General features: G+C 39.2%; 2 protein-coding genes across 3 annotated transcripts in view; one reads left to right on the forward strand and one right to left on the reverse strand.

Annotated features, from left to right (window-relative positions):
* The window catches only part of ATM (ATM serine/threonine kinase), a 77,599-nt gene extending 74,634 nt beyond the window's left edge, over positions 1 to 2,965 (reverse strand). Inside the window, exons 1-4 of the mRNA XM_080580601.1 lie at positions 2,828 to 2,965; positions 1,583 to 1,675; positions 1,388 to 1,500; positions 33 to 178 (exon numbers count right to left, since the gene is read on the reverse strand). Coding sequence (XP_080436727.1) covers positions 33 to 178; positions 1,388 to 1,500; positions 1,583 to 1,654 — 331 coding nt within the window. The 5' untranslated portion in view covers positions 1,655 to 1,675; positions 2,828 to 2,965. The remainder of the gene's footprint in view (positions 1 to 32; positions 179 to 1,387; positions 1,501 to 1,582; positions 1,676 to 2,827) is intronic.
* NPAT (nuclear protein, coactivator of histone transcription) lies at positions 2,834 to 26,981 on the forward strand. 2 transcript variants are annotated; one of them, XM_080580356.1, is made up of 18 exons: positions 2,834 to 3,119; positions 6,023 to 6,141; positions 7,754 to 7,814; positions 9,017 to 9,089; positions 9,563 to 9,603; positions 10,718 to 10,948; positions 11,448 to 11,532; positions 12,677 to 12,809; positions 13,398 to 13,489; positions 13,573 to 13,660; positions 15,768 to 15,864; positions 16,227 to 16,352; positions 17,162 to 18,853; positions 20,718 to 20,833; positions 20,923 to 21,031; positions 22,091 to 22,148; positions 23,663 to 24,815; positions 25,679 to 26,981. In XM_080580356.1, exons 1-18 carry the CDS (start codon positions 2,912 to 2,914, stop codon positions 25,754 to 25,756), a joined length of 4,560 nt encoding a protein of 1,519 aa, XP_080436482.1. In that variant the 5' UTR covers positions 2,834 to 2,911; the 3' UTR covers positions 25,757 to 26,981. The 2 variants fall into 2 exon arrangements, with proteins under 2 accessions (XP_080436482.1, XP_080436483.1); XM_080580357.1 differs by having other exon boundaries at positions 11,451 to 11,532.
* Positions 26,982 to 27,122: the final 141 nt, after the last annotated feature.

Raw genomic sequence — 27,122 nt, forward strand, 5'->3', positions numbered from 1 at the left:
ACAATAATTTTATACGACCATTTATTACTGACTTCTATTAGCACGTCTGATGAAATATTTGACCAGGCTGCCAATCTCTTGCATCCTCTTCTGTCTGGAACTTTGGGTTGAAGCAGATGCATTTGGTTTTGTCAGTCTGAGGTTTTCCATTTCTTTCTGGAAATATTTCTTCAAGACACTTCAAAAATATAAGAGATACCAATGAAAGATCTGCAAATTTATGACTAATAGAACAGGTAAATGTTTTAAGCTAGAACACTGGCACTTAACCTTTTCATAATACTAATTATTAAAAACTAAAAGCAACGAAAATTGCTTTTAGTTTTTAAGATAATTCAAAAGCAACCTGAATAGGAAGCAAACTTTCCTATTAACTTTGCATGATGTTACATACAATATTTTTAACTAGAAAAAATGCAATACCAAGTTTTTATTTATGATACAACATTACACCACAAAATAATAATAGCCCCTTCAAGTCCTATTTCTCTATCATTTGCAATTAAAATATAGTATGAATAGATTAAACCTTTCACTGGTTTTGTCACTGCCAATTACTGTAGAATTTCTGTCCTACTACTTGTATTCAGCTGAAAGTCTGTTTTTGTATTCTCATATGCTACTGGTCATCCCAAAAGCAACATAAAAAATTATCAAATACTTCTCACAGTATTACTGGTACATCTAAGAAATGAGAACTATTCAAATGTTGTCCAACTAAAAAACATGCTGGAAAGCTGCCTAGACATCAGCTTATGAAAACTAATACTTCAGATGCACTTTTAACATGAAATTAACATTGGGCTCAACTGCTCTAAGAACTTACCACACTCCCACTCAGTCTTTCCTTGTAGTATACCTAAAGCAGACTATTTCCAGCATGGGCCTCTATAAACCTCTAAGCACAACTTCTTTAATTGAAAAGCCACAGCCCTTCCATTGTGTTTTCAAGAATTAAATAACTCAAAAAATTCTGATGAGCTATCTCCAATCTACATACAAACTATGCAATGAAAATCAGACATAGAGAATTTCAATAAACAAAAGTAACTATTATTTTTGTAAGAAAAATCAACCACCTAATTAATGATTAGTTTCCTAGCAGTTAGATCTACTGCATCGTCTGTGTGTGGTAAGTGTTGCACTGAACCACTTCATGAATTTTTGGCTAATTTAACTTTAGCTCCTTTAGAGAGAGACTAACATAAGTCATTTCTTGTTTACAAACTGAAAAGAAGTCTGACTCAATCTGCAGAATGTAAGTATTAATATAAGCCTGATAAACAAAATAATGATGTTCCATGCAAAAGAACTGTGATCATCCAAAAAGAGGAGAAAAAAAAAAAGAAAGAGAGGTCCTTCGCTCTGGACAGGAAAAGGAAACTACCTAAATACGGCATCCCAATTGAGTTGGTTTCCATGTCCAGAATCAGAATTCTGGTCCAGCCGGAGAACTGTTCCAGGATCACGGAGGAGTCGCTTGAAATTTTCAATTTCATTCTGAAAATTTATTTCAAGAAGAAGAATTATTAATGGTTCCCTTCATTGCCTTAGGCACACACACCAGAAGAAAACTTGTTACCCTTCGCTCTGTAGCTCTCTCATTTTCAAGGCGACGACAGCACATAAGTAGATCATGCAATGCAAAACTCATGGTTCAGCTTAACATTTGTAGCTGCAATCAAAAGAAATGGATAAAACAGTAATTATTTTATTTAATGCAAAGCCAAGTCAACCAGTTCAAAAAGCGGGAACACAATATATTGAAAACTCCATGTTCAAACACAACTACGGTGTTACTTCACTAAAAAAGTTGATTCATCTCTGGGTCAGTCTCACTGGTTATGAGACTGAAGTAGAAAATCTGATGTCAAGAAGGTAGGCTATTCCCACAAGAAACCATCCTAGATAATAACAGCAGATGCCCCTTTCACACCGCTCTGACTTCTTTTGTTTCTACGAGTGATAGCAGAGCAGAGAGTTGGTCAGACAACACTGAGTGAACTATCAAGGGTAACAGGATTAGAATGACACAGAGCTGAAGACAATCAGACAAACAACGCTCATTTTCAGTAGTTAGCCATTAACAAATGCACTCTTAACCAGCTGCCAGGAGACGGGAGTACTGTGAAAAGTCTCTTCCTCTCTAATATCCTTCACTTCTGTGGGTACACACTATCAGATCAGCTAGTCCTTTACGTCTCACCTTGCCAAAGGATGTTTGTGTACCAATCGTATGGGGAAACAACTTTTTGCCTCTGTGACTGCTTAAAAGTATACCTTATCTCCTTTACCAGAGATGGGAATTAGCTACACCTTGCATCTGTTTTCTGGAAGATTATGCTGACACAGATTGTGAAGATGGAACTGAATACAGCTTCCATGCTTTTCCTTTTTACCACTTGAGGCTAGACTAAAGAGAAGCTGTCTGAAAACGCCAGAGAGCCCTGCTGAGGCCACCACCAGCCGCTGGGAATGGGCATGCACGATGCACACACCCCACTACCTCCTGAGCACCGAGGTGAGAACACAGAAGTATCCATTCAGACAAATAAAACAATCAAAGCTTTAAAAACCTGCTGTCTTACCCTACATTCATGCCCCTGGGCTTTCACCAGAAAGCAAGGCACGACTTTCTGAAACCCAACAACGTGCTCGCGCTCCCACGGTGCAGGAGGACGGCTGCCCGAGCACGTTGCGGGGACCGAAGGGGGACGAGAAGCCAGCCCCCCTCCCTTAACCCCCAGCAGCTCCTCCTGCTGCCCCCCCCCGCCCCTCAGAGCCCCGCCGCCCCCCGGCGCGGGGCCGGCAGCCGCTGGGCGCCCACCTCCGGCGGGCGACGGGCAACGGCCGCGGAGGGGATCCGGAGCGAAACCGGAGCGAGCCAGGAGCGGGGCGGAGCTGGAAGCGGATGCAGGCGGGCAGCGGGTTCCGGCGGAAAGGGCCGGGCACGGCGCTGGGGCCGGAGGAGTTTCCGCGCCTTCCCCTCCTCCGAGCCGCGCTGACCCCCCCCCCCCTCCTTGGGGACCCGAGCCTTCCTCCTCCTCCTCCTCCTCCTCCTCCTCCTCCTCCTCCTCGGGCCATGCTGCTGCCGTCCGACGTGGCCCGGCTGGTGCTGGGTGAGTGCAGGAGGGCGGAGGGAAGGGGGCGGCCGTGCCGCGCTGTCACCCCCCCCCCCTCCCGGCCCCTCGGAGCCCCCCGGGGCCGGGGGCATCGGCGGGGGGCTCGGGGGGACCGCGGGGCTCGGCCGGGTCCTCCCGGGGCTGAGGAGGATGCGGTGGTTCCCGGCGTGTCCCTGCGGCAGGTGCCCTGTGGGGGAGGTCTGATAAATAGGGACGGGGTGACACAGGAGGTTAGGGGGCGGTTCAGGTGGTTTTATTTTCCCCTCCCCGGTTCTGGTCACTGGTAAGGCTGCACTCAGTCCGGTTTTGCTTGGGAAGCCTAACAGTGAGCGTGCCAGGACACGGGCGATTTTTAAATGGCCTTGTGGCTTGGCGTGTCTGGGTAATGCCAAAATGGGAGCAAACAGGCAGAAATCCAAAAATAAGAGCCCTGCAGTATGAGGTGGGTAAGCTGTAAGCAGCTGTTGGCACGGATCTCTAAGATTTCCTGGTGTCTGCTTTTTTGCGTCTTGTATCCAGTTGTCCAGCATTTTTCCAATCCAAAACCATTCGGGCTGAATCTTTTCTGCAGTGTTCCTGCGGCTCAGTTTATTTTAAATACTGCCCGATGTGTTGAGAACTGAGGTTAGTAAGAGGTGCATCGTGGTGGTGATCTCACAGAGGATTTTTAGAAGCTCCATGCATTGTAAAAGAAGAATTCAAATTACCCAAGGAAGATTTGTCAACAAGCTTTCCTATAAAAAATTGCTTGAGTTACAGGTGTCTGGGCAAACACCCTATCTCACAGGCTTAACAGAAACTTGCAGACATACACAGTAGAAAATCTTGGCAATGGCACGTCCTAGGGATGGTCCATCCCATCCCGCGTCTGCTGTGCCACGGTGCGTGCATCGTGCCCAGAAAGCTTCTGAGCAACCCAAGTTGTAGAACAGGGTGTTCCCTGTAGTTATTTCTGTCCTCTAACAGGGATTCCTCGTCCATGAGGCATCCCTGGGTTGTGAGCGGACAAACAGGCTTCCAGTGCAGTTCTTCCGTCTTAGATGTTTTTTTCTCTAGCTAAGACTTTCTGTTGCTGTGAAGGTTGGTGAACATCGGGTTAGGAAACAAAGCTAAAATGATAAGATGAGATCACCCAGAGAAAAATCCATAAGAAAAATTATTTTTTTTTCTAATTAATGTGAGAGTGAATTAATACTATGGGTTAGACGTGTGCTTTTGTTTCTTAAGATAGAACAAAATATTGACTCATTCCTAGTTCAGAAGGTCCTCAACCTTTTGTGCCTTTAATTTGGTTTTGGCAGTGTTGAAGATTGTACGATGTTATGGAATTGTAAAACATGTAAGCATTTAAGCTCAGTTGCCCAGAAAAAATTGATACAGACCTTTTATAAGTTTGGAAGGCCTTGTTTTGCAGGACCTTTATGTATGCAGCTGTCATGCGTTACATAGCGTAGTAGCAGTAGGTTTGAGAAGGAAAAACTGAAACTTTTTATGTAATCGTCCAGTGGAGTTTGATTGTAAGAACAGCCTTACCAGCACAGATCAAAGCTCCTTCGGACCTAATACCTTGTCCTCAATTCTGGCCAACAGCAGAAGGTTTAGTGGGTATGAACGAGGCTGGCAGATAATTTTATTTCCCCAAAATATGCTTACAGCTTTTAGCAAGTTTGAGAGTTTTCTAGCAAAATGTGCTTGAAAAATGAAATTGGACAGCCCTTCCATTTCTGCAGGTCCAAACACCAATTTTTGCCAGGTAGGCCAGCTCACACATCGTGATTAAACTCATGGTGGTTATTCCCAAACTGCGTTTAAAGTTTGCTTATTTGTTGGAGACCCAGACAAGAGCTTTATGTCTCAAGTGGGATGTTTTTTTCCTTCTGTACTTGGATCTTCCAAAAGATACTGTGTCTTCATGCAGACTGCAGGCAGCACTTTTCTGTAGGCATTCTTGAACTGAGGCAGACCATTTGGGGGTTCTACATAAATACATGTGCTAATGTACACATATTTTACATTGTATAACGAGATCCATATTTTAACATCTCTTTCAAACATTTCATGTTCAGTTCTGCTACAGACAAGAAAGAAAAGACATTTTCTTTGTGGGTCTTTGTTCTAGAATCCTTCATTCAAATTGATCTATTTTTGTCTTTTAGTGCGTAGAGTATGTGAAGATTAAAGCAGACTCAAAAAGCGTGTTTGAAATAGAACATATTTGCTGAGGATTGTAATTTTGGAGAAGTAAATTTTTTCAGTATACTTCCTGTTAACGTAACTATTGAGTCTTGAGGTGTATAGTGTTCAAATGGCAGCTAGTGCATCTGTTCAAAGTGGAAATTACTGTAATTGAGGAGTAAAAGCCTTTTTTTTGGTTTGGAAATTACTGTAATTGAGGAGTAAAAGCCTTTTTTTGGTTAATTTTCATATAATGCAATTATTTGGAAAAAATCAAATACAACTGTAACAACTGCACATTTTACCTGTTTTGAAACAGGAAGGTGGGTGCAGAGTTGTTATATAGCAGTGCATTTTATTAATAAAGTACTGTATAATTCCTTTTAATTATGAAACTGGGGTGCTTGATCCAATGAATATTTAGTTTGCCAGCTTCTTAAGCCAAGAATCTGAAATTGTTGATAGTGCCTCCTTTTGAGGCTTGAATATTTGTAAATACAGTGTAGTATCAATAATGGTTTTTTTCCTTTCAGGTTTTAGCTATTAAGGGAGTATTTTGTGAGGTGTATGCTCTTTTAAATTAATTCTACTTTCCTTGTCCAACATACAAATCCTTACCAAATTATTTCAGCACTGTATGCAACTGGTTATTTTAATGCTTTGATACCTACTGAACAGAGGTAATGAATGAAATAGAACATTTTTTTTAATCTGATTTGTTGCAGGGTATTTACAACAGGAAAAACTTCTAGCTACCTGCCGTGAATTTATTTTAGAAAGCTCGGATTTGAAAGAATATGCAGAGCACTGTACAGAGGATGGGTTTATTCCAGCCTGCTTGCTGGTGAGTTTTTATTTGCAGAGCAGCAATTTAAATTATCCTGCATCTGTGGAAAAGAATATTGATATTTTTCAATGTGACAATTGCTTCTCAAATGCCATTTAAAATAATGAGCTTGATCATTCGTTCTATTTTTTGGCATCCTGTGGTATCAGCAGTTACTCGGTTTCTACTTTTTAAGTGTAAAATACGCAAATTGTGTTTGGCATTTTACATTGACTCTGCTTTGCACCCTTGAGGATTGATTGATGTAAGGGTGTTGTGAGGGTTTTACTGATTCCAGGACTGCTCTTGTTATTTATTGAAGATTGCTTTCTTATCCTAGATACAGCAGCCAGTAATATGACACTTCATGTAAATACTAATTTAAGTAAGGTGCCTCAGTTTTACCTGAGAGCGCCAAATTTTGATGACAGATGTTTTGTTTCAGGTTGCTCTTTGCTCAGAATCATCTGCTTTGTCCCAGGTGAAATGTGGAACTTTGGGGAGGAACCTAAGTACAGTGGGTAGCTATATATGTAGATCTGTGCATTTAGCTACAGGGTGACTAGGTACTTTGTATTTTTAATGTATATAAAATGAGATTTTTAATATAGCATGCAAATTGTGGATTTTGCATATCAACCTTTAATGGTTGTATGGGCATCATTTTCCTGTTTTCCACTTCATTCTAATAATATACCAGTTATTTTGTGGTCTGGTATTTTATCCACAATATTAAAAACGTGTGGAATATTTTTTCTGATGTTTGAGGTCTTGATGTGTCTGTTCAAAACAGACTGTTGAACCTGTTTAATTTACAAATGTTTGGTCAACTGTACTGTGGTGGGATGGAATTGAGAACAAACCCATGGCCAGCAAGAATTAGCAAAGAAAACAGTGGTAAATAGAAAGAGATTGTGCAGGTGTTTTTGTTTGTTTGTTTATTATTATTATTCTTTTTGTCAGTGGAAAGATTCTTCTTGTTTTTCATAGGAAAGTGGTAATACGATAGTGTCTAAGAGAAAAGTTTCACTGCAGCTCAAAATACTTGCAGTAAAGGGCTTTGTTTTTTCATGCACTGTAGAATTCCCTCTAGCAAACAAGACAAGAAGGTACAGCAAATGACAGTGGTAACATGAAAAGCTTAATTCTCTTCGTTTCACTTAAAGTAACAGAATAAGTAAATGCAATATGAAAGTTAATTCTGTGTGACTGTTAAGAATTTTACTTTAGGCAGAAGTTCTTTTCACGTTTGCATCGTAATGCGAATTGCGTTCCAGCGTGGTACCTACTCATTAATCTGTCAGAGTTGTTCTTCGTCATCTGCTTGCGTCTTTATTTCATAATAACAAGGATGACCTGAGGGTATGCAGGTCTGACTGCTATACTTTTGTTGTGCAATAAGATCATCCACTGCAAATTTTGTGTTTGTAATGGCATTTTGTTCCATAGATTGCTCTCTGCCTAGGTTGGGACGACTCAGTACCAGCTGAGAGTACAGTTCTTGTGTCAAGGGTCAGCATGGTGTAGTCTTCTGAAGAACTGCCTGAATATAATGTGATGCAGCAGTTGAAGTACAAGTTCAAGTTAAAGTATAAGTGAAGATTCTAAGATATGTATTTTTTTTTTCCAGTCCCTGTGTGGAAAAAACTTGACAACTATTCTGAATGAATATGTAGCCATGAAAACAAAAGGTAAGTCTTCAGAGTGAGATTCTTTTAAAATTCTTTGTGTTTATCTGTTGTGAACTTCCTTGAGGAAAAGGGTAATATCTCCACCTAGATTTGGACTTAGAGCAACCCCCATCTATGCTCAAAGTTCAAGGTTTCCCTGTTATGCAGACTACCAATTAGAACGGCATCGTGTGAGCAAATTATCTTTCTTTGGAGTTTCCAACCTAAGTATTCTCGCTTCAAATTTGAATAAAGCACAGAAATACAATAAAGTGTGCAGAATATGGAAGCTTATGTTTGTAAAGTTGAACAGTTTATTTTGACATAAATAATGAGGAAGAATCCTATGGTGTGAAATGTTTCTCGTCTTGTTTGTAAAAGTGATTAAAATAAATTCATAGTAACTTTTTTTTATATATGAATAGTAGAGAGAGAGTTAGAACTTCATTTTAATTTTTTAAAATGGTTATTGAGCTTCTCTTTGTTTCTTAATCTTAAAATTTTTGATACATGTTGTGTGATCAGATTTTAGTAGTGCTTAGATTCAAGACTAATTTAAGAAATAGCATGTTTGGATTACTTTTGAGTGTGTTTTTCCTTTCAAACTACGTTTAATAGAAATGGCAATTAAGACACAAACACACTTTCTTCGCAACAATTTGTACTTGGCACCTTGAAAAACACTTAAATGAATGTGCTTACTTCCATACGTTTATACTTTAACGTTATTCATGTCAGAAGTATCAAGTGTTTTTATTTGGTTGGGTGACATCTTAAAAGAAACCTTTACTTTCAAAGGGCCATGTGCTGGGTTACAATTTTCAAAATCACATAAGTGAATTGGGAATATAAATCGTGTTTTCAGAATTGAGTTAGAAAGTTAGGTTAGCATGTGTTTGCCCAGGTACCAAAACCACATGCAGATTCCATTGGGAACTACCATTTTGAAAGACTTTCCACAGTTTCATTTAGGCTTCTAAAACTGAGAAGTACATCCATGAGTGTATGATCATGTCACATAAAATTTTTAAATTAGGAGAGCTCTCTAATTACCAGAATATTGAGAAGGCGAGCAGATATCTAAAGCTAGATGATGCCTGAATCACACCGTAATTATTATTTTGACTGTGAATTTACTTTTTCTGAGCGTGTTACCTGTTTTAGACGCTTAAAATGTGTTTTGTTTTTTGTTTGTTTATTCTTGTTTTTATCTTTTGCTTTAGAAACAACCAATGAAGTTCCAGCAATGATGTCATCTCTGTGGAAAAAACTAGATTACACACTTTCTCAGATCAGGTAATAAAATTTTGAAACCAAAAAAGTAAAATGTACCATAGGATTGAGGCCCTATGTTGATCAACTCTCCTTATTGTATGAGAATGGTTCTGATATCTCTTGCCTCTGAAAGATGGTGAAAGAGATAGGAGGTATGTGAGAGTTGATAATTGCGTGTACGTTTCAAGATAGCAGATAAGGAGGGCATTATTACGGTTTTACATGTGGCCTTCCTGTCATAAAGCAATATACTGTGAGTCATATAGAATCCGATACCGTTGTGGTTACTTGATCAAAAACACATCAGTAAGCTTCATTTGAAGAATTTGTGACCATTGTTTAAAATAATAAAAATAAAAACCAGTAGATTGAAGCTCTCTGAAGAAATGCTTGACTGGAACCAGACTGACTTTAACTGTATGATACCATCACAACATGTAGTTGAGTGTTTTCATTGTGCTCCTTTTATTTATATCGCCTATTTTATTTTATAGGAGCATGCAGAATTCCACAGGATTTTCTGCTAATCAAAGGAGTAAGTAACTGAACCAATTGCACGGGATCAGTAGGCTTTATGTTCAAATGATCTGTGTTGGTGAAAAATGAGGGAATGCTGCAGCAATCAATAACTCATCCTTACCCTTAAAATATTGCCCAATCTCTAATGCAGGGGTTTTTCAACATGTGTCTGCTGTTGCCAGTACAGTCTGTGGATTACTGTGATGGTCAGGAAAGGGAAATAAGAGAAAATGAGCCTTTTGCAAGGGTCTTAAATTCTCTATATAGCATTCTTTTCTCTGCTGAAAACTTTTTAGAAATTTACACAGTTAAAAAGTCTGAAAACTGCTGCTTCAGTACTGAGGCTGTTGATTTAAATTGTGGTTCACAGAGGAACTGAAAATGTAACCATAACACCTTATGATGCAGTTTCAATTCTGTAGAAGGTGAATATAAAAATGAATGGCAATTTTAAAAGTTATGTTATATGTATACAAATATACACCTAAATAAAATGCAAATATAGTGTTCTTTGTAACAAAAACGTAAAGATACTTGCTCTATCTAGAATTGTTTGTTTCAATACAAAAACTGCCCAATGAATAGGTAAAAGGGCAAAGTTATTTAACTTGAAAATATGTTTTCTCTCTGTAGGACTGCTGAGTAACCTGTATGGGGAAAAAGAATGTGAAATATAGGTAGTGATTGTTCTTGGATCTGAGATTCACTGGGTTGGGCATCAAGCTGTTGTTTAAATTTGTGAGATTTGGTGTGATAAATGCAAACTTGTATTGGCTTAGCTATTTCAGATAAGGTCAGTTAAGTGAGTTGTATATTATGTAGTAAAATGTCATTTTGGTGATATGATTTCTTGTAAATATTTAGGCAGTGACACAGAAATCGTAACCATGCTTGTATAAGTTGTCTGTGCTTCTTGAATTATTTTGTCTCAAACCTGTAACACAGAAGACAAAGGCAGGTGTTGCTTACTTATTAAGTTTCATAAACTCGTTGTTGAAGCATAGAAAAGTTCCAATGGAACGTCTGTAATTAGGTCTACAATTACTATATGCAAGGACTAATTATTGGAATTCAACAACCTTTTTAAGATCATTTACCATATATTTTCATCTTGTCTTTACTTTCTCCAGCACGTACTAGAAGTGGAATTGTAGAAATGAAAAGACAGAGAATGCTTCAGCAATCAGCTCCTCCAAATTCAGGATTATTATCTGTAGCCCATCAGTCAGTGCCACAGAATTCCTCTTCTGTTGTATCTCCTCAAGTTATTCACAGGCCAGCAATAAATCAGAATATATCACAGACAAGACTGAATACGTTGTTTGTACACCAGTCACAAACCCAAGAAAACAAAATCAACAGTAAGTTGCACTCTTTTTTTCTCTAAAATGTTTGTTGTTTTTTTTTTTTCTGTGAAAAATCTATGGATATAGGTGAAATTTTTCTAGAACTGGGGCTAATCATCTTCCACTGAAAAAGTTTTAGAAAATTCCTGCAGTGTTCCCTAGCTCTCCAGAATAGTTCAGCAGATTAAAATAAAAGGAGTGCCCAAAAGAGAAGTGGCTTTTGCATCCTTGCTTACTGATGCAGGTTCAGAGATCAGAAGTGCATCAATTTGTCATTATTGTATTATGAGTAATCACCCTCCCCCGAAACACTTGTTTTAGCAGAGAGGATGTGATTCTTCTCAGGATGTGTTTAAAAGTATTGCTTCTCATTTTCGTGATAATACCAAATCATTTTCGATGAACTCCCAGGAGTTCCCTGGAACATAATATATTATATGTAGATTTCTGTAGTGCCCTAAGAATGTCACTGGAAGAAATACTGGCATCATGATTGTTTTCTTCCTTTATAAAGCAGGAGATTTCATACACATTCAAGTTCCAACAACACAGGAACGAAAGCTCCATTCAAATTTGCTTTCTCCAGGAAGACGGAAAAGGTAAGCAGTTCTTCTGGATCACTTAGAGATTAGGCAGCATTGTAATCCTTAGTGTAATTTCTTCTAGGTGGTGAATTCTTTCAGGTTTAAGACCCACTGACAGTGGCCAGTGTCTGGTGTTTCACCAAGGAAAGTCGAGTCTAAGAACTTAATATTAGACTGGTGGGAGGCTGCCTGTGCATCTTGCATATAGCTGATCGTTACATTGGTTTAGTTTCTGAGATAGACAAATAAACACGAAGCCTGAGACTTAGTACCTGCTCCAAAATATCCTTACCAATTATGAAAATTCTAAATATTGATGTAAATGTGCATTTGGTCTGTTTTTAACTTAGAAAAACTATTGGCTTCAAAAAAATCAGCAAAATTTTTCGTAATCATGTTAAAAGTGGTGTGACTGTTCTTATACTGTTTGTGCGGTTTTTTTTACTCTTTGATTCCAGTGTCATTTTTAACGAAGGAAGAAATGTGTTTAGTCTTTTGTTCCTTTTGTTGTCTTTATCCTTGACTAAATCCCACTCTTATAACGATTATCAGTTGCTTATCAGTTTTCCAGATCCTTACTCATTGTTATGTTTCTGTATCCTCTCGATTCCTGTTCAGATTTTTTATATGTAAGTGATTCATTGCTGCTGATGATTGATGGTTTCAAAATAGGCTACACTGTGGTCCCATATAAAAAACATCACGTTTCATATTTGCCATCTAAATGTTTATGCAGCCTAACATTTGGTTGCTTTTTTGACAACAGCTGTACCTGGAGAGGTCATCACTTTCAGTGGTGATGCCAAAATACTCTTCTGAAGTGTCAGTAAATTAGAACTTGTGCCACCAGTTGAAGTAGTGTGTACTGGAGGGAAAAAATACTGACCAGCGGGCATGAAATGTAATTTGCCATTGTGCTGTTTATCCATAATTTTTGTATGTTTCCTTGTAACTTTTATGAATTCAGACACAATATATATGTACAACATGATGAAGCAAGTATAGGGCATCACTGTATTTCCAATATGTAGTTAATTTTAAGTTGATTAAAATCTTTGATTTGCTAATAAGGAAGAGAGATACTTGATTTAGTGACTGTTAGCTCTGTTGTTTGCTATGTTCTCACAAAACATGTCATAAATGTCATGGAATGTTTCAGTGAATCTCAGAAGAGGAAAAGTATCGCAGCCTCTGGGCCTCTTCCAGCAAGTAGGAGTTCTCAAGACCCTGATGAAGTAATGATAGAAAAAGAAAGTGAGCCACTTGAAGAATTTATAGATGGTAACTTCCCAGTGAGTATATGCTTATGGAAGGTATTTACATTTAAGAACTAATTTCAGAAAGGAGAACTAGTCTTTTATGTGTTGTTTATCATTGGTTTTATAGCAGTTAACTTTAGAAGCTAAATTTATCATTTTATATTTGAACCAGCTCTGTGTACTGAGCTAGTGAGTGTGGCATGGCTAGGTAGAGGCTTTTTTCCTTGACTTACTGGCTTTGCTAAGACACCTCTAAGCTGTCAGAACACAGTAATTTTTTAGCAAATGAAAACCAGAAAGCACAATCAGACTTGCTGTACTTGAGGAGAGCAGAAGAAGAGGAATGTTTGTGATGCTTCTCACAGAGATGTCATGCAGTCATAGATCGGCTGTCCTGGTGGACAGTAAAGATGCAACAGGCAGAGGTAAGTCAGTATCTTCAGAAAGAGGAGGAATTCATACTAGCAACACGAGAAATGGTTAAAATAGTTTGTTATCCCTGTCTGCTGCTTCAAAGAGTGTTCTGTGTGTTAAGTTGATTGATTTTACAAATAAGTTGGAAATTCAGTTTCTGGTGATAATAAAAGTAAAACCTGACAGCTTTAAAACTCTGCTTTCCAGCAACTGGTTATTGAAAATGCCAGAGAAAAGATCCTGAGCAACAAATCTCTTCAGGAGAAGCTCGCTGAGAACATCAACAAAATCCTGAGCAGGTAATAAAAGGGACCTCTAAACTTCATATGTACGCTTATTTGATTTATTTTTGAGTTCTGAACTAACAACGGATGTGTTCCAGTGATGGCAATGTCACTCAGGCGCCCAAACAGACAGACAGTGGCCCAGCAGAACAAGAGACATCAATTGATGAAATCCTTGGACTCCAGGTAGGTGTGGAGTGCCCTATTTACATTATTTGAAGACCAGCCATATGAGAATGATCAGTTACGGGGACTATGCTGAACTTCTGTCTACTGTCCAGTAGCTGAGCTTGCCATCCTCTCCTCCCTCCCACTCTTTGAAACAGCTGAGCCCATCTAAAGGATAAATTCTGCCCGAGGGGCAATCCCACAACTTCCCTTGCCTTAGCATTAACTCTTACCTAGTTGTATGGTGGGGGGCTGGTTTGAGGAGCTGAACTGACAGGCTACTAGTATTTAGCTGGAATTCATTTCAAGCCAGTTTAGCACCGTGAATTAGTTCCCAGGGCCTTTACCCGGGTAGCAGAAGCAAGCAGCGGAGTCAAAAGCCTAGGGAGTGGCACCGCTTCTGGCAGTTGTTGAGTTTACCCTCAGACTGGTCACACAGTCACCAGCTGCGTGCTTGTCGCTGGATCTCTGGCACCACTCATTTCAGGAGCTAAGGATTTGATCAATAGCCTTATAAAAAAAAAGTACTCTAGCTAAAAGAGTAAGGAATATAAAACTATCTTTCAGTCTCCTAACATGTTTAGTCTGATCTGATTTTTCTCATTTGCTGTAAGATAAATTTGATCATCCAGTATAAAAACTGATACCGTGTTTGGAGCCTAAATAAGGTTGCTTTGTCTTCAAACCTGTGTTTCCCACAAAAGCAATAAAATACTAGTTTCTGCTTCTATGAACTGAACTTTTAATGTTCCCCCTTCATTCTTCTACAACCCTTGTGTTGGCAATCAGAGAGTTATAAAGGACGCCTAATGAGGGAAATCAGAATCTTAACAGCCCTCATAAAAAGAGTAGGAGAGTTGAGGCCAGTTGTATGTTTATGAAGTAGAGGTATCTGTTTTTTAATTATTATTCTTTTGCCATTTGGTGATTTTTAGATCAATTTTTGTCAAAATTCAGAGCTGAAAGGCTGTATTCCATTTTTCTGAGTGGAATAAAATCAAAACAGATTCTTGGTTTAGAGTAGCTGAGACAAAATAAGTAGATCACATGGGGTGTCCTGGTTATCATAGTCAATTATAAATTCCAGTAATTCAACTGTCATGTAAAACAGAGAAATCTTGAAAAGGTAATTTAGAAAGATTCTAGTCCTAGTTGTGAGATACGTATCTCAAGCTCAGTACGTGTGGAAAAAAATGTTAAAAATAGCTGCTAAAGTTAAGTACAGCCTAGAATAGTTTGAATTTCTGTTGATTACATCAGAAATGGCACTGTTACTAGGCTGATCTTTCCCCTTTTTCCATTGGAAATTTAGGGTTAATAACATTCTCAGTAGCAGGGGAGAGTAGCAGGTCTACTTCTGACCGTTCAGGTGCAAAAGTGTGTCCAAGTCTTCAAAGAAGCAGCATGTAGTATTTTCTGGATCTTTTTCATCAACCCTTATAACCACCATAGTAAGGGTTATAGAGTGCTTAGAAAATCTCCTGGAGGTAAGGAGAAACTTTGTATTTGAACATTTGAATGTGTACTGGATGCCCCACTCATTTTCTTCTTGGGCTGCTACCAAACAAGTCGACCTGGAACAGGAACAGTAGATCAGTGTCCTGCGTCACCATGCCTCCCAACTGCCTGCCACAGAAAAGTAGCTGGAGGTTATATTGTAGAGCATGTAATGGGTAAATGAAATAAAGCTTCCTTTTGCTTAGTGTTGTCTTGTAGATGTATGCAAAAACAAGAAATCGAGGTTAATTTGGGGATTTTTTTTGCCTATGGTTGGCTAGTGCAGGCTCAGTGTTCGCAGGATCCATGTAAGCTTCCAGTGAAGCCTAAGGTTTAGTCTTTCTTAACAAATGCTGGTCATCACGTGGAGAATATTCCCATATGCATGTGTAGGGTGTAACGTCTGACAAAGATGCTTGGATTTTGGGGTGCTTTATTCCTTCAATCACTAATGTTTTTTTTTTACAGGTGTGAAATTTGTGACTAACATTTCCTGCATTTGTCTTCATGTTTCTGCACTGAGCAGGAATAATGGAACTGAAAACAATTTGAAAACAATTTTTGTCTGTTTTTCTTTATGTTACAGAAGTAATTGTCTAACAGTTCTCTATGTCTTGTCTTTTCTCAGGGTGAAATTCATATGTCAGAAGAGGCTATACAGGACATTCTGGAACAGACAGAATCAGATCCAGCTTTTCAGGCACTCTTTGACTTGTTTGATTATGGTAGGGTATATTATTCTCAATAGTACAGTTTCATGTAGCTGAAAATCTGGTTTTGTGCTGGCTTAGCGAGTGTGTTATGCCTGTTACTTGGACTCTTCTGGTATAAAGGATGATAGTCCATATTTGTTTTTCTATTCTAGTGTAAATTTTTTCTATTTGTTTTATCAGGAATATCCTCACATAAAATAGAAGGAAGTTTCTATGCTATTGCTGGGTTTGCAGTGAATTCAGAAAAATGTTTTTCTTTGAGTTTAGGATGGCATTTCTTGAATTTGAAATCTACGTGCTTCATTTAAAATGTAGTAAGTACGTGTGTGTAAAATGACATACCTGATCATTCTTCGTGCTTTATTTTTAAAAAGGAAAGAACAAGGTAAACAAGAATTTACCTGCTGGTATTTCTGGTCAGAGTGGGGTAGAAAATACAATCCTGGTGGATGAGGATAACCTGGAAACACTTCAAAGTTCTTTAGGAACAGAAGAAACTAGTAAGTATAGATTTGTCTGTTCTTGTTGTTGTTTTTCCCCTCTAAAATCTCTTTTAGTTTGCTAATTTTTCATTGTGAGAGTATTTTCAGACAATCTGATTGTACATTTCATAATCTTTATATTTTCAGTGGTAATGTTTACGTTGTATGGACATACACATGTACCCGGTCTGTTAGAAAGTTTCAGGCTATGAAGTTTAACAGCAGACCATCAGTGTACTTCCAGGTGGTTAAGCTCCTAAATGAAATCAGAATATCTGTAAAACTGTTTTCTCATTCAGAACAGAGACGTTTTGCAATTTTCACTGTGGAGCACGTAAATACAAAGATAATGTTTTTCATCTAACCATACAACTACTTTCTCTCTATTCTGAAATCTGTTGGTTAATTAATCCCCCAAATAGTCATACTCTGGACAAAAGGTATGTTTAGTCTGTCTACCCCATTCTTAACGATAGTCAGTAGCAGGTATTTAGAGAAAGTATATGAGAAATAGAGCCAAAAGGTTTTTATTTTGAGATGTTCTTTGAGCTTCTGCAAATCTGATTTAATGACCTGAGCCATTTGCTTACGATGTATATGCTTATTATTTATGCTCAGAATGAATTATCAGGTTGTCCAATCTGTGTAATCTAACTGTATATTTTCATATATTTTCCACCTAGCTCAGAAGTAAGGTTGAGTAGCATTATACCTACTTAGTTTTGTGTGACACAGCTTTCCGTTGAAGTGATTAATCAATGCTAAAACCCTGTAAAAGGATCGTCTGTTGTAATAACTACAGGACCAATGTAGTCTCTGTTTTTCAGGTGATAATTCTAGAGAAGCACTAGCCTGTAAAGGTTTTCAGCTAGCAGAAGCGTCATGTGCGTTGAAAAACACCATTAGTGATGACGATACAGCGAAGAAAAACACAACCAGTGAACAACTGCATGGAAATTGTAGACCGAGGAAGCAGACTGATGTGCTTAAAACTGTTACCCCTGAACATATTGGCGAGCTTGAAATTGCTTTTGACTCTGTGCCTGTTTTGACTGAACCTAACAAGAGGCAGATTCCTGACAGTGAGTGTAACGAACACTGCGGAGATTCTTATGATAAAAAAGAGTCATCTGCACTAGTTTCTGAAAGTGAAAAATCTGTGGAAATTGGAAAAGGCACACTAAGTCATAGTGCACAAAGTAGTCCTAATTTGGAATATGTTCATTCTGGTAGTCCACAGATTTCTTTGATTTCACTGGAAGAAGGTTCTACAGCCAGTGAAAACAGAATACAATCTGGAAGTAAATGTTGCTTATCACCAGATACGTCAGTATCTGAAAAAACACTTAGTAAAAGCTCTTCTGATGGAAGCCCTGATCACAGTGTACTGCTGAGAAAAAATAATGCACCAATTTCTGGCCCGTCAGCAGATGCAGGAAAAGAACAGCCTGTAACAAACGATACAGCTCCGCTACCTAGTATTTTACAGGAGAACTCAAGCCACCATGCTAATCAGCAGGAGCGGAGTGTGCAGTCGGACTGTGCTGCAAGATCTGCAGTGAAAATTCCAGATCTTGCCAAGACAGAGTTGCAGCTCGAAGTTGTTGATACTTCTAACAAACCATATTCGAGTGATCAGCATACGCTCGATAATCCTAAGAAGGATTTTAACCTCCCTTCAGGACCGTCAAACTCGGAGGGAGCACAAGTGGAAATGCAGGAACCTTCATCTTCTACAAAAGTAGATGCTGATAATATATATTTCTCCCCTGGTGATGAGGCGTGTACAGAAATTTCTGTAGTATCCACTGAAAATAACCTTACTACATCCGAAATATGCCACTCTCCTCTGCCAGAAACGGCTTCCTCAACAGATGAGTCGGGTACTGAAGCCAAAAGCGTAAGTGGTGTATCTTCCAGTAGTCAACCAGTGGATGTTGATCCTTCTAATATAATGTCCCTGAAGATCATCATCAGTGATGACCCGTTTATTTCTTCAGACACAGAGTTGAATAATGCTGTTTCCAGCATCACAGGAGAAAACTTGCCAACCATCATACTGTCATCCCCAGCCAAATCCCCAACGAAAACTACAGGCCTGTCCAAATGTCTGACTTCAGAGGACCCGGAAAAAGGTGTGGATTCAGCTTTGGCGGAGCAGAATCTTCTCGTGCTTAGACCTAAAGATCCTGTGGCCACCTCCGTTAACACTCAGAATGAAGACTGCACGGTTTTTTCAGTTGCAGGTACAAATAATCTTTCCAAGGAAGGGGGATTTATACAGTTGATGCCCGCAACCAGCACAGCTTTTGGCAATTCAAACAACCTTTATATTGCCACCTGCGTGACTGATCCAGCTACCTTGGGCACAGCTGTAACACCATCAAACGTCGTCGTATTGCCTGGCAGTTCCATGCCTCTTGCTGCGCAAGCTCCAGCAGTGCAGCAGTTACGGACTCCTCCCAGATCCAGCAGCACCTTTGCAGCAAACCAGACCGTCTCCCCAAACTTCCCACAAGGTAAGTTCAGTAGTAAAAGCAACTGAAAATGTGTTCTGTGTGTAGCGTTTTCGTTCCCTTCTTTGTAAGGGCATTAGAAGTAAACTGAATTTTTAAAGACTGCTCTATCTGCCCTTTGAATCTAGTATTTTGTGAGTATGTTAATTGCTACTAAAAATGAAATAAAAATAAGGCAGAATCATTAACTATGCTGCTTTGAAAAAAATAGCCTCACACTTCAGAAGCTTAAATCACGTAATTTTAGCAGTGGTAAATTTAGGAAGGATATCTTGGCTTGCACTAGAAAAGATGCTGTTGTTTCAGCTGACTTTGCCTTAACCTGTTAAATAAAGCAGGCCTTTTGTTTGTTTTAATAAGATTCTTGCTGTAAGTAGAATGTTAGGGACATCCATATTTACCTTAGATAACTGGCTAGATGAAGGTAGTCCTTCCAAAATTACTTCCTTGTTTTATATTATTTCATTTTTCCAAAGGCCTAATTTACACTGGAAGTGCATTTAGACAAATAAATGTAAATAAAAGTATAAACAAATAACAAAATAGATAATAAAATAATTATAATAACTATATTACGTAATGTAATATATACATTATATAGTGTATATAAGTAGATAAAATTATGACTATAAATAATATAAATAAAAGTATAACATTATTTCTTTCCATAATCTTGATTTTTTTTCTTGGTGCAGGCATTTTTATTACTACAGTACTTAACGTTTTTAAAGTGCTTTTAAAAATGTTAAACTAACCAGAAGCCAGTTATAATCAACACATTCAGATTATTTTTTTTTCCAAAACTAGAAACTTGTCCCAGTTATTTCTGTGCGTAGTCATTTCTTGTGGTCAGAGATCGGTTCAACAGAGATCGGTTCAACAGTGTGTGCAGGATCTTAAGACTGCTGGCATTTTGTATCATTAGGGTTTCTTAATGCAGCTATTACCGTCAGTTGGGTTTTGTTTGCTTGTGTGTTTTTTTTTTTTTTTCCATAGGGAGAGAAACAGAAATTTGTTTGTTCTTCTGCTTTTTACTTTTTTTTCTTTTTCCTGGTTATGCTGATGAAGAATTCTGTGGAATAAATTTTTCTTTCACTTTTTAATAATTTTGTAATTCCCATACGTCTGGCAGCGGGAAGCGCAACTTATCAGCAGAACTGATTTAAAAGAACTATTTCAATCGTGATTTAAATATTTAAATAGGAACTTGAGGTTAAATAGCCCAAATAGGTCTTGTTGGGCTTTATTAATTGGTCTCAAACCCACTAATTAACCACAGTCTTCATGCGCTACATGTTCTAAATGCGCTACATGCCTCTTACCAGGCAGAATATACATTACATACATACGTGCAGACAAAGTTAGCCTTCCCCAGCTTATGTGTGCTCATACAGGGAAGGTGTTGCGGGTATGATGGAAGGGAAAAAAAAATGCTGCTAACAACTTGCGAGCATGCTAATTGTATGCAACAGGATGCAAATAATAGTTTCCTTTTGCTAAGCAGCAAAACGAACTATTTGATGTTATTTTTTCTGCTTTTTATAAATTATTTTAATTCAAAATTCAAGCCTTAACATAGATATGTTATACTTCAAGCTTAATTTTGAACCATTTCTTATAAAGAAAAGCAGAGTTTAATTGAATAATTCAGTTGAAACTAGACATAACTCATCCATAGCCTGTTTTCTACCAGTATCGTATACAAAGGATCATGAAGTTTTTGTAAAAAGACAGAGCTTTTCTTGCCACAGGTGTGACCACACATAACTTTAAGAAATCCTGTCTTGAAGCTTTTCTTTTTGCTTTCTTTTCACCTTCACAAATATTTTCGTTTCTGTACAGTGTTAATACTTCGATATTTTTTTAGGTTCTGCCATTATAATTGCGTCACCAGTGCAGCCTGTTTTGCAAGGCATGGTGGGGATGATACCTCTCTCGGTGGTAGGACAAAATGGAAATGCTTTCTCAGCCCCTGCCCGCCAGGTACTGTGTCATAAATGAATCTTTGTCTCTTCAAAATTAAAGCTGAAGCCTTTTGGTAAATCGTAATGGAATATTTTGATTCTTCTAAGGTTCTGCATATGCCCGTCGCTAATCCGGTGTGCAACAGAAGCATCCCCAAACTTCCCATCCCTCCCAAATCACAGAAGATTCCTGGAGCAAGAAACAAGACTAATACAGGTACTCACCTTGCGTTCTTGAGAAGGGCAGAAGAAAAGTGAAGGCTCCAAAGACGTGTCAGTTCTGAGCGATTACATTTTTGTAAATGCCAATGCTTCTCCGCCCAAGGACTGCTGGGGTGGCTTTGAGAGAGGCCCATATCTGTGAGCAGTAATTATATCTGCTGCGTTTACAAAGAACTCCCAGCATATTAGATTGTTCCAGATATGGGATCAAGCCTATTTTGGAAACTGAATGTTTAAAGACTCTAATGCAGTTTAAGAATAATAGTTTTCTTTATCTTTCTGATTGTTTTTCATCTCCTGGGTTTTAAGTACAGCCTACTGTTGCCATCAGCACCAAGCCATGGAGAAATACAGACTTCATTAGAAGAGCAACAATTTTAACCATTTATTAAGCAAAAATTTTAATAGATATGTCGCATATCTATTACCAAAAAAATGCATTCTGCTGCCTGTTTTCTCTTTCTGATTTCAGGTATACACTTCTGCATATTCGTTTCATTGAAACATTGCTTCCTTAAATAGCAAATTTAAACAACACTATAGTTAGTTATTTCTTAGTATTAGGAGGAGGTAAAGAAAAATATTTTAAAATATAAAATAAATTGAGTTTTAAGGACACCCTGTGTATTAGCCCATCTACCTCTTGTTAAAAAGAATGGGCTTAGGGATAAAAATGAGAACAGGATGAAGTCACAAATTAAGCAAAAACCTAGGATGGCACAGTGACTCTGCATTCAGGTTCGCTGATGGATAACTGAGAGTTCCTGTAGTTACTTCCCTTCTGCTTGGAAATCCTGGCTGTGCATTTGTAAGTCCAGTTTCACTGCTTTTGTCTTGCCAGACCTATCTGCTACCCAAGCACAGACAGCAAGCTTCTCGTTTATACTTAGTTGGTGCCCTTTGCTGAGCTAGTTATCTGTAAATTTTAAAATTACAAAAAAGTTGCAGTGTTGTTCCTGTGTTTTTATTGATCCTGTCGGGTGAAATGTAAATTGTACTGCCTGTGAGATGATCTCCAAATATTGTACTTTTACTAATGATTTATTTGTTCCAGGAAAACTGGTAGCAAGTGTATCGGAGACTTTGAACCATACGAGTTCTCGAACACAGCGGTGAGTAGCACTCGGTATTCAAACCTGCTGCTTCTTCCTGCCATGTAATTCTTCGTACAGTATTGGCTAGGAGGGAGGCACCTTTCCGAACAATGGCATAAGCAGGATCCCTTTTATTTTTTTCCTCCTTTCTGTCTACTAAGAGTGTTGATAAATAGCGATGGGTGCTAGCAGTGATGGAGCAGCAGGGTAATGACAGGTCTGTGCTGGAATTCTGCTGTTACTGGTCCTCTGTCGGTTCTGTACGGTCTTGTGTTTATTTTCTCCTGTCTCACTTGTCAAGTAAAAATTGAGTCCAAGGTAGCAGACATGACCTGTTACATAAACTGAAAGATTTCAATGACTAAAACATTTTTTCCCTTTTCTTTTCAGATTAGTGGTACTCATGGTTTTGTAGTAAAGCCTCATTGCCTTTACCACTGCCCAAATCAGTGGAACTTGCTAGGCTGGGCTCTCTGCACCTGTGTCTCAGCTGTGCAGAGATGAGGAAGAACACTGACACTCTTTGATCACGTATAAAGTGAAAAGTCAAAGGATAGATGGCAAGGAGAACCGCATGCTAACTTTATTCTGATGATTATAATTTAGTTCCTGATCAGTATAGGTGCAAGTCTTCTGTTGGACAAGCGAGAGAGAAAAAAGCAAGGCTTCAGTATTAACTCTCCTTTTTAAATGAATTTAGGAAGCAAAAGGATGTTGGAATGAACAAAAGAATGTAGAAGGAGATAAATTCAGTTTGAATATTAGTGGTGAAAAATTTTTTTGTTGTGAAAATAGAGCGCACTTGAAAAAAAAACTACCTTTTCAGAACTCACTTAAAATGTTGGAAAAGTAGAGGAAAACGGGATCAATAAAGTCAATTTATTATTTAAAAAAAAACACGCATACCCAGGCATACATGTGAAATGCATGCATGTGAAAATTTGTGCTTTTAGGAAAGCCACAAAAGCAAAAGATTCGATGTAATGTTTGGATAAATCAGCTTCCTGTTAGTTGTAACTGATCTCCAGACATGGTTTGCATAGCAGAGGGAGAAAAATGTTTCTTGCAAAGAAATGTCATTTCTCACTACTGATCTGTCCTTTGTCCCATCTCAAATTTCATAGAAATGAATCAAACTACTACCACTCACTCACACCTTCTGTACCCTGCGAGGGGTCCCAAAGTTACCATCCCAATACGGCTTCTCCTCTTATAAACCCTAACGGCTTATGTTTTCATGGGAGAGAACTATTCGCACACCTACATATGCAGAGGCCTTTTTTGGGAATGCAGAATAAGCCAGGAAGAGGGCACAAACCCAGCAGTGGTATGAGCTGGCAGAGCAGAAGCATCTTTCTTTTGACATGTGGTAAATTATTCACTCTAATGGGGCTGTTGTCAGGTGGAGACCAAGCCCTATATTTATATGTTTATTTATAGCATGGGGAGGGCTTTAAACAGATTTTGGGGTCAAAAGCTGAAATGAACTCATGCAGTAGGAACAAGCATGTTGATTTTCATCTCGCTTTCAGGACTGGAAACCCAGACAAGCTTATCCCTGCAGAACTAGGAAGGAAGGTGGAGGAGAACTTGCTTGCTGTACCAGTGGAGAGCACAAGCTCCAATTCAAGACAAGAAAGTCACAGGAGGGTGCTTTGCTTTGATAACGTCCTACCGACTCCAGGAGGGAACGCCCAGATTCAGACTGCTAAAACTTTGTCCCAGAAAGAAAGAAGTGAAAACACCTCGCTTGCTGTTGACTCTGCACCGTCCTCGGCTAAAGCACAGGCAGCAAAGCGAGAGAAGGATAAGACGCTGCCTAGAATTCTGTGTAAGCCAGAAGTTGGTAGCAACAGAAGCGTATCCGCGAAGGATCCGCAGCCCGAGCGGAAGGTGGTAGCTGCGGGGCTTCCGTTAGATCCCTTCCACAAGACCACGGCAAATAAAGAAAACGAATTGCGGAGAGATGCTGATGAAAAGCAGAAGAACCAGGACCCGGCCAAACTCTCTAATGGTCAGCAGAGCGTTAGCCTGTGGAATGAGAAGACGGTCGCTTCGGTGCAGGACCTGAACAAAAAGCAAGGGTCGCTGTCAAACGGGAATAGCAAATCTGCAGCGCCCGCTTCTTTGTCCTCAAAGGAGCCGAAGCGAGAACCAGCTAAAGCTGCCAGCCAGGGCCTCTGCCTGTCAAGTCCGTTCACTAAACAGTGCGTGGAAATGTTGCAGGACATTCAGTGGCACAGCCCTACGAGCAAGACAGTTGAAAACGGAGAGTTGCCAGTGCCCCGTACGCCGTCCGGAGTTGGGGACAGGCACACGGATGATACTACAGACAGCGTGAGGACGCCGACCTGCCGGCGCTTCAACGAGGACAGCGCGACCCCGCGAATAATGGTCCCTCCTGCCACGCCAGACCTGCCTGCCTGCAGCCCAGCGAGCGAAACGGGTAGTGAAAACAGCGTCAGCATGGCTGCTCACACGCTGATGATCCTGTCGCGGGCTGCTATTGCAAGGACTAGTACCGCGACTCCTCTGAAGGACAACACGCAGCAGTTCAGGTCTTTAAGGAGCACGGTCAAGAAGAGGAAACTGGAGGACTTGAGTGAGGGCGAGAGGAATTCCCGTTCTGCAAACAGAAAAGACCTTCAAAGCTCTCCAACACCATCAAAAAAGAAGAAAATAAAGGCAAGTACAGGCACTATCTGATTTAAAGTTTTAAGTATGCTAGACATAGATATCTATATAATTTATAATGGTTCAGAGGTGCTAGTCCAAGTCCCTGACACCCTGTTTATGCTTGTCAGTTACTAACTTTGCCTCAAGCCCGTTCTGAACTAACGGTTTTCTTAAGCTTAGTATACCTTCAGATACACGCAACTAACTCGTATTGCACATATCTATGAAAATCAAATGATTTCTCGTAAAAGATTGAAGTTAGAGTTTAGAAATTCAGAGTTTCTAGATTGAAGTTAGAAATCAGACCAAACTCAGACTAGGCCTTACTACAATCCAGGCTGTTCTTGCATCCTCACTCACCACCAGGACTACAAACCCACGTTTTGTGTATTCCCAGTGCTTGTAGTACAGAACCTTGCCTTTGTCTCAGGGATTTGATTGAGTGGTAAATAGCAAAGGTGCAATGAGACAAGAGAAGGTTATGCATGGAAGTAACCAAACAGGAGACACAGTAGGGCGTTGTGGTGGCCACACCTAGCTGTAGCATACTCCCGAGACACTACAGATGAGAAACGTTCACTCACTCATGCTGTCTACGTTACAAGAGCCGGAGAAGGCGTGCCTGTCAGCAGCGCGGGCGGGCTGCTGCTCAAGCTGAGAACTGCAGTTACTCCTGGCCCGCAGTCAGGCACTTGGTACGCCAGGGGCACACAAGTGTTTACACATCTCACCGCCTGGTTTCTGAGTGAGCTTTGCACGGTTATTTCCGCAAAGTACGTGGGAGGATGAGGAAAAAAGAGAGGCTTTACAGACTGGTTCAGCGTGCCCAGGTTCTTAGTGTTTAACACAACTCTTCTTTTCCTCTTCTACAGAAAAAGAAGCTACCGAATTCTTTTCCGGCGGGAATGGATGTGGACAAGTTCTTGTTATCTTTGCATTACGATGAATGAAAAAAAGGAAAGGTGAACTGTGACCATATGAAGCTAGGTATTGTTATGCTGAGGATTTGCATGAGAACTTAATTCTAAAGGGTGAGTTGCACTTTCAGTGCACTGAAGTTTCACTTTATAGCAAAATCATGCTCTTTCTGAAGCAGGTTGCTAAGTGTAAATATTGCGTTGGTATATGTTTATTTTTGAAAAAGCACTTGCATAATTACAGAGCCATTTAATTTGCAAAGTTGTAAATTTGTATAAATGTAATGTAAGAAAAGTTGTACGTTTCCTGTTACACCGTGTTGTCTGTGTTCTGCTGCATTCTCTGTTCACCCACATGAATTGCTCAGTCGATTTACGAAAAGGTTGTGGATTTGAAGGCAGTGTTTGTAATTCACTGTTCGGAGACCTGACAGTGAACTTGGCCAATTGCCATTGTCTTGTTGAATCCTACAGTAACTTACTTTTCAGTTAAAACTGGCTTGTACTAAAATTCCGTTCTCTTAGAACTGTCAAACCCAGGTTTTGAATGAGGCTTTGAATGAGTTAACAAAAACACCAGTAGCTAAAAGTAAGGCCAAAAAAAAAGCCACCCGAAAGCATTTCTAATCTCATGAAGCTTTTCCCAACCAGTCTTTGAGATACGATTTTTAATTTGTATAGTCCGCATATGTTTAAAGTACTTGTAGGATATATTTTGAATGCAAAAGCTGTTTTCAAACCAAGTACTTCCAGTATGCATAGTTCAGCTGTAGCAATGGCTGGACAAGGATTTCAAAGTGTTCTATTGCAAACGTTAAGTTCTCTCATCCGTCACTTCTGTTGTTAAGAAAGCATTTGTTAATATTACTTATGCTTTTAATCAGACACAGTAAAATTTGCGTTCTTCTGTTGAACATAGAACTCCTCATAGCTGTTCCACAAATCGTTCAAATAAAGTGATGCTCAAGCTACATTTTCAGTACTAATTAGCATGGGAGGAAATGGCCACACTAAGCCTTGCTCCAGTACTGCAGAATTTCCTTTACTGGTGTTTCTTCCTTCGTTCTCCAGTTGTTGAGTTCTTAAACAATGCAAGTTCTCTTGTAACAGTTCTGTACAGCAACAGGGCAATGTTTCAGATAGTATACAAGGATTCCTAAGGAACCAGTATTATGCAGTAGATGTTTATATTAAACCCATCCAATAACTGAATACTGCATAGCATTTACAGCTTGAATAAATATTTTTGTTTTAATAATAAGCGTGTCTCGTTTAATGGTTTTAAATCAGCTAAGCAGCTTTGTGGATATTGTATAGAAATGTTTGTTATGTTGCTATAACTCGGTCATTTTTGAAGACAAGGGCTTCAGTATTAAACACTAAGCTCTAACAGCAGCAA

Source organism: Anser brachyrhynchus (assembly GCF_964034855.1).
Source record: "Anser brachyrhynchus genome assembly, chromosome: 1".
NCBI lineage: Eukaryota > Metazoa > Chordata > Aves > Anseriformes > Anatidae > Anser > Anser brachyrhynchus.

Coding starts and splice junctions, on each gene's coding strand:
- NPAT (XM_080580356.1), top strand. CDS start 2,912: ATGCAGGCGGGCAGCGGGTTCCGGCGGAAAGGGCCGGGCACGGCGCTG. Junction 3,120..6,022: donor CGTGGCCCGGCTGGTGCTGG/GTGAGTGCAGGA, acceptor GATTTGTTGCAG/GGTATTTACAACAGGAAAAA. Junction 11,533..12,676: donor TCTCCAGGAAGACGGAAAAG/GTAAGCAGTTCT, acceptor GGAATGTTTCAG/TGAATCTCAGAAGAGGAAAA.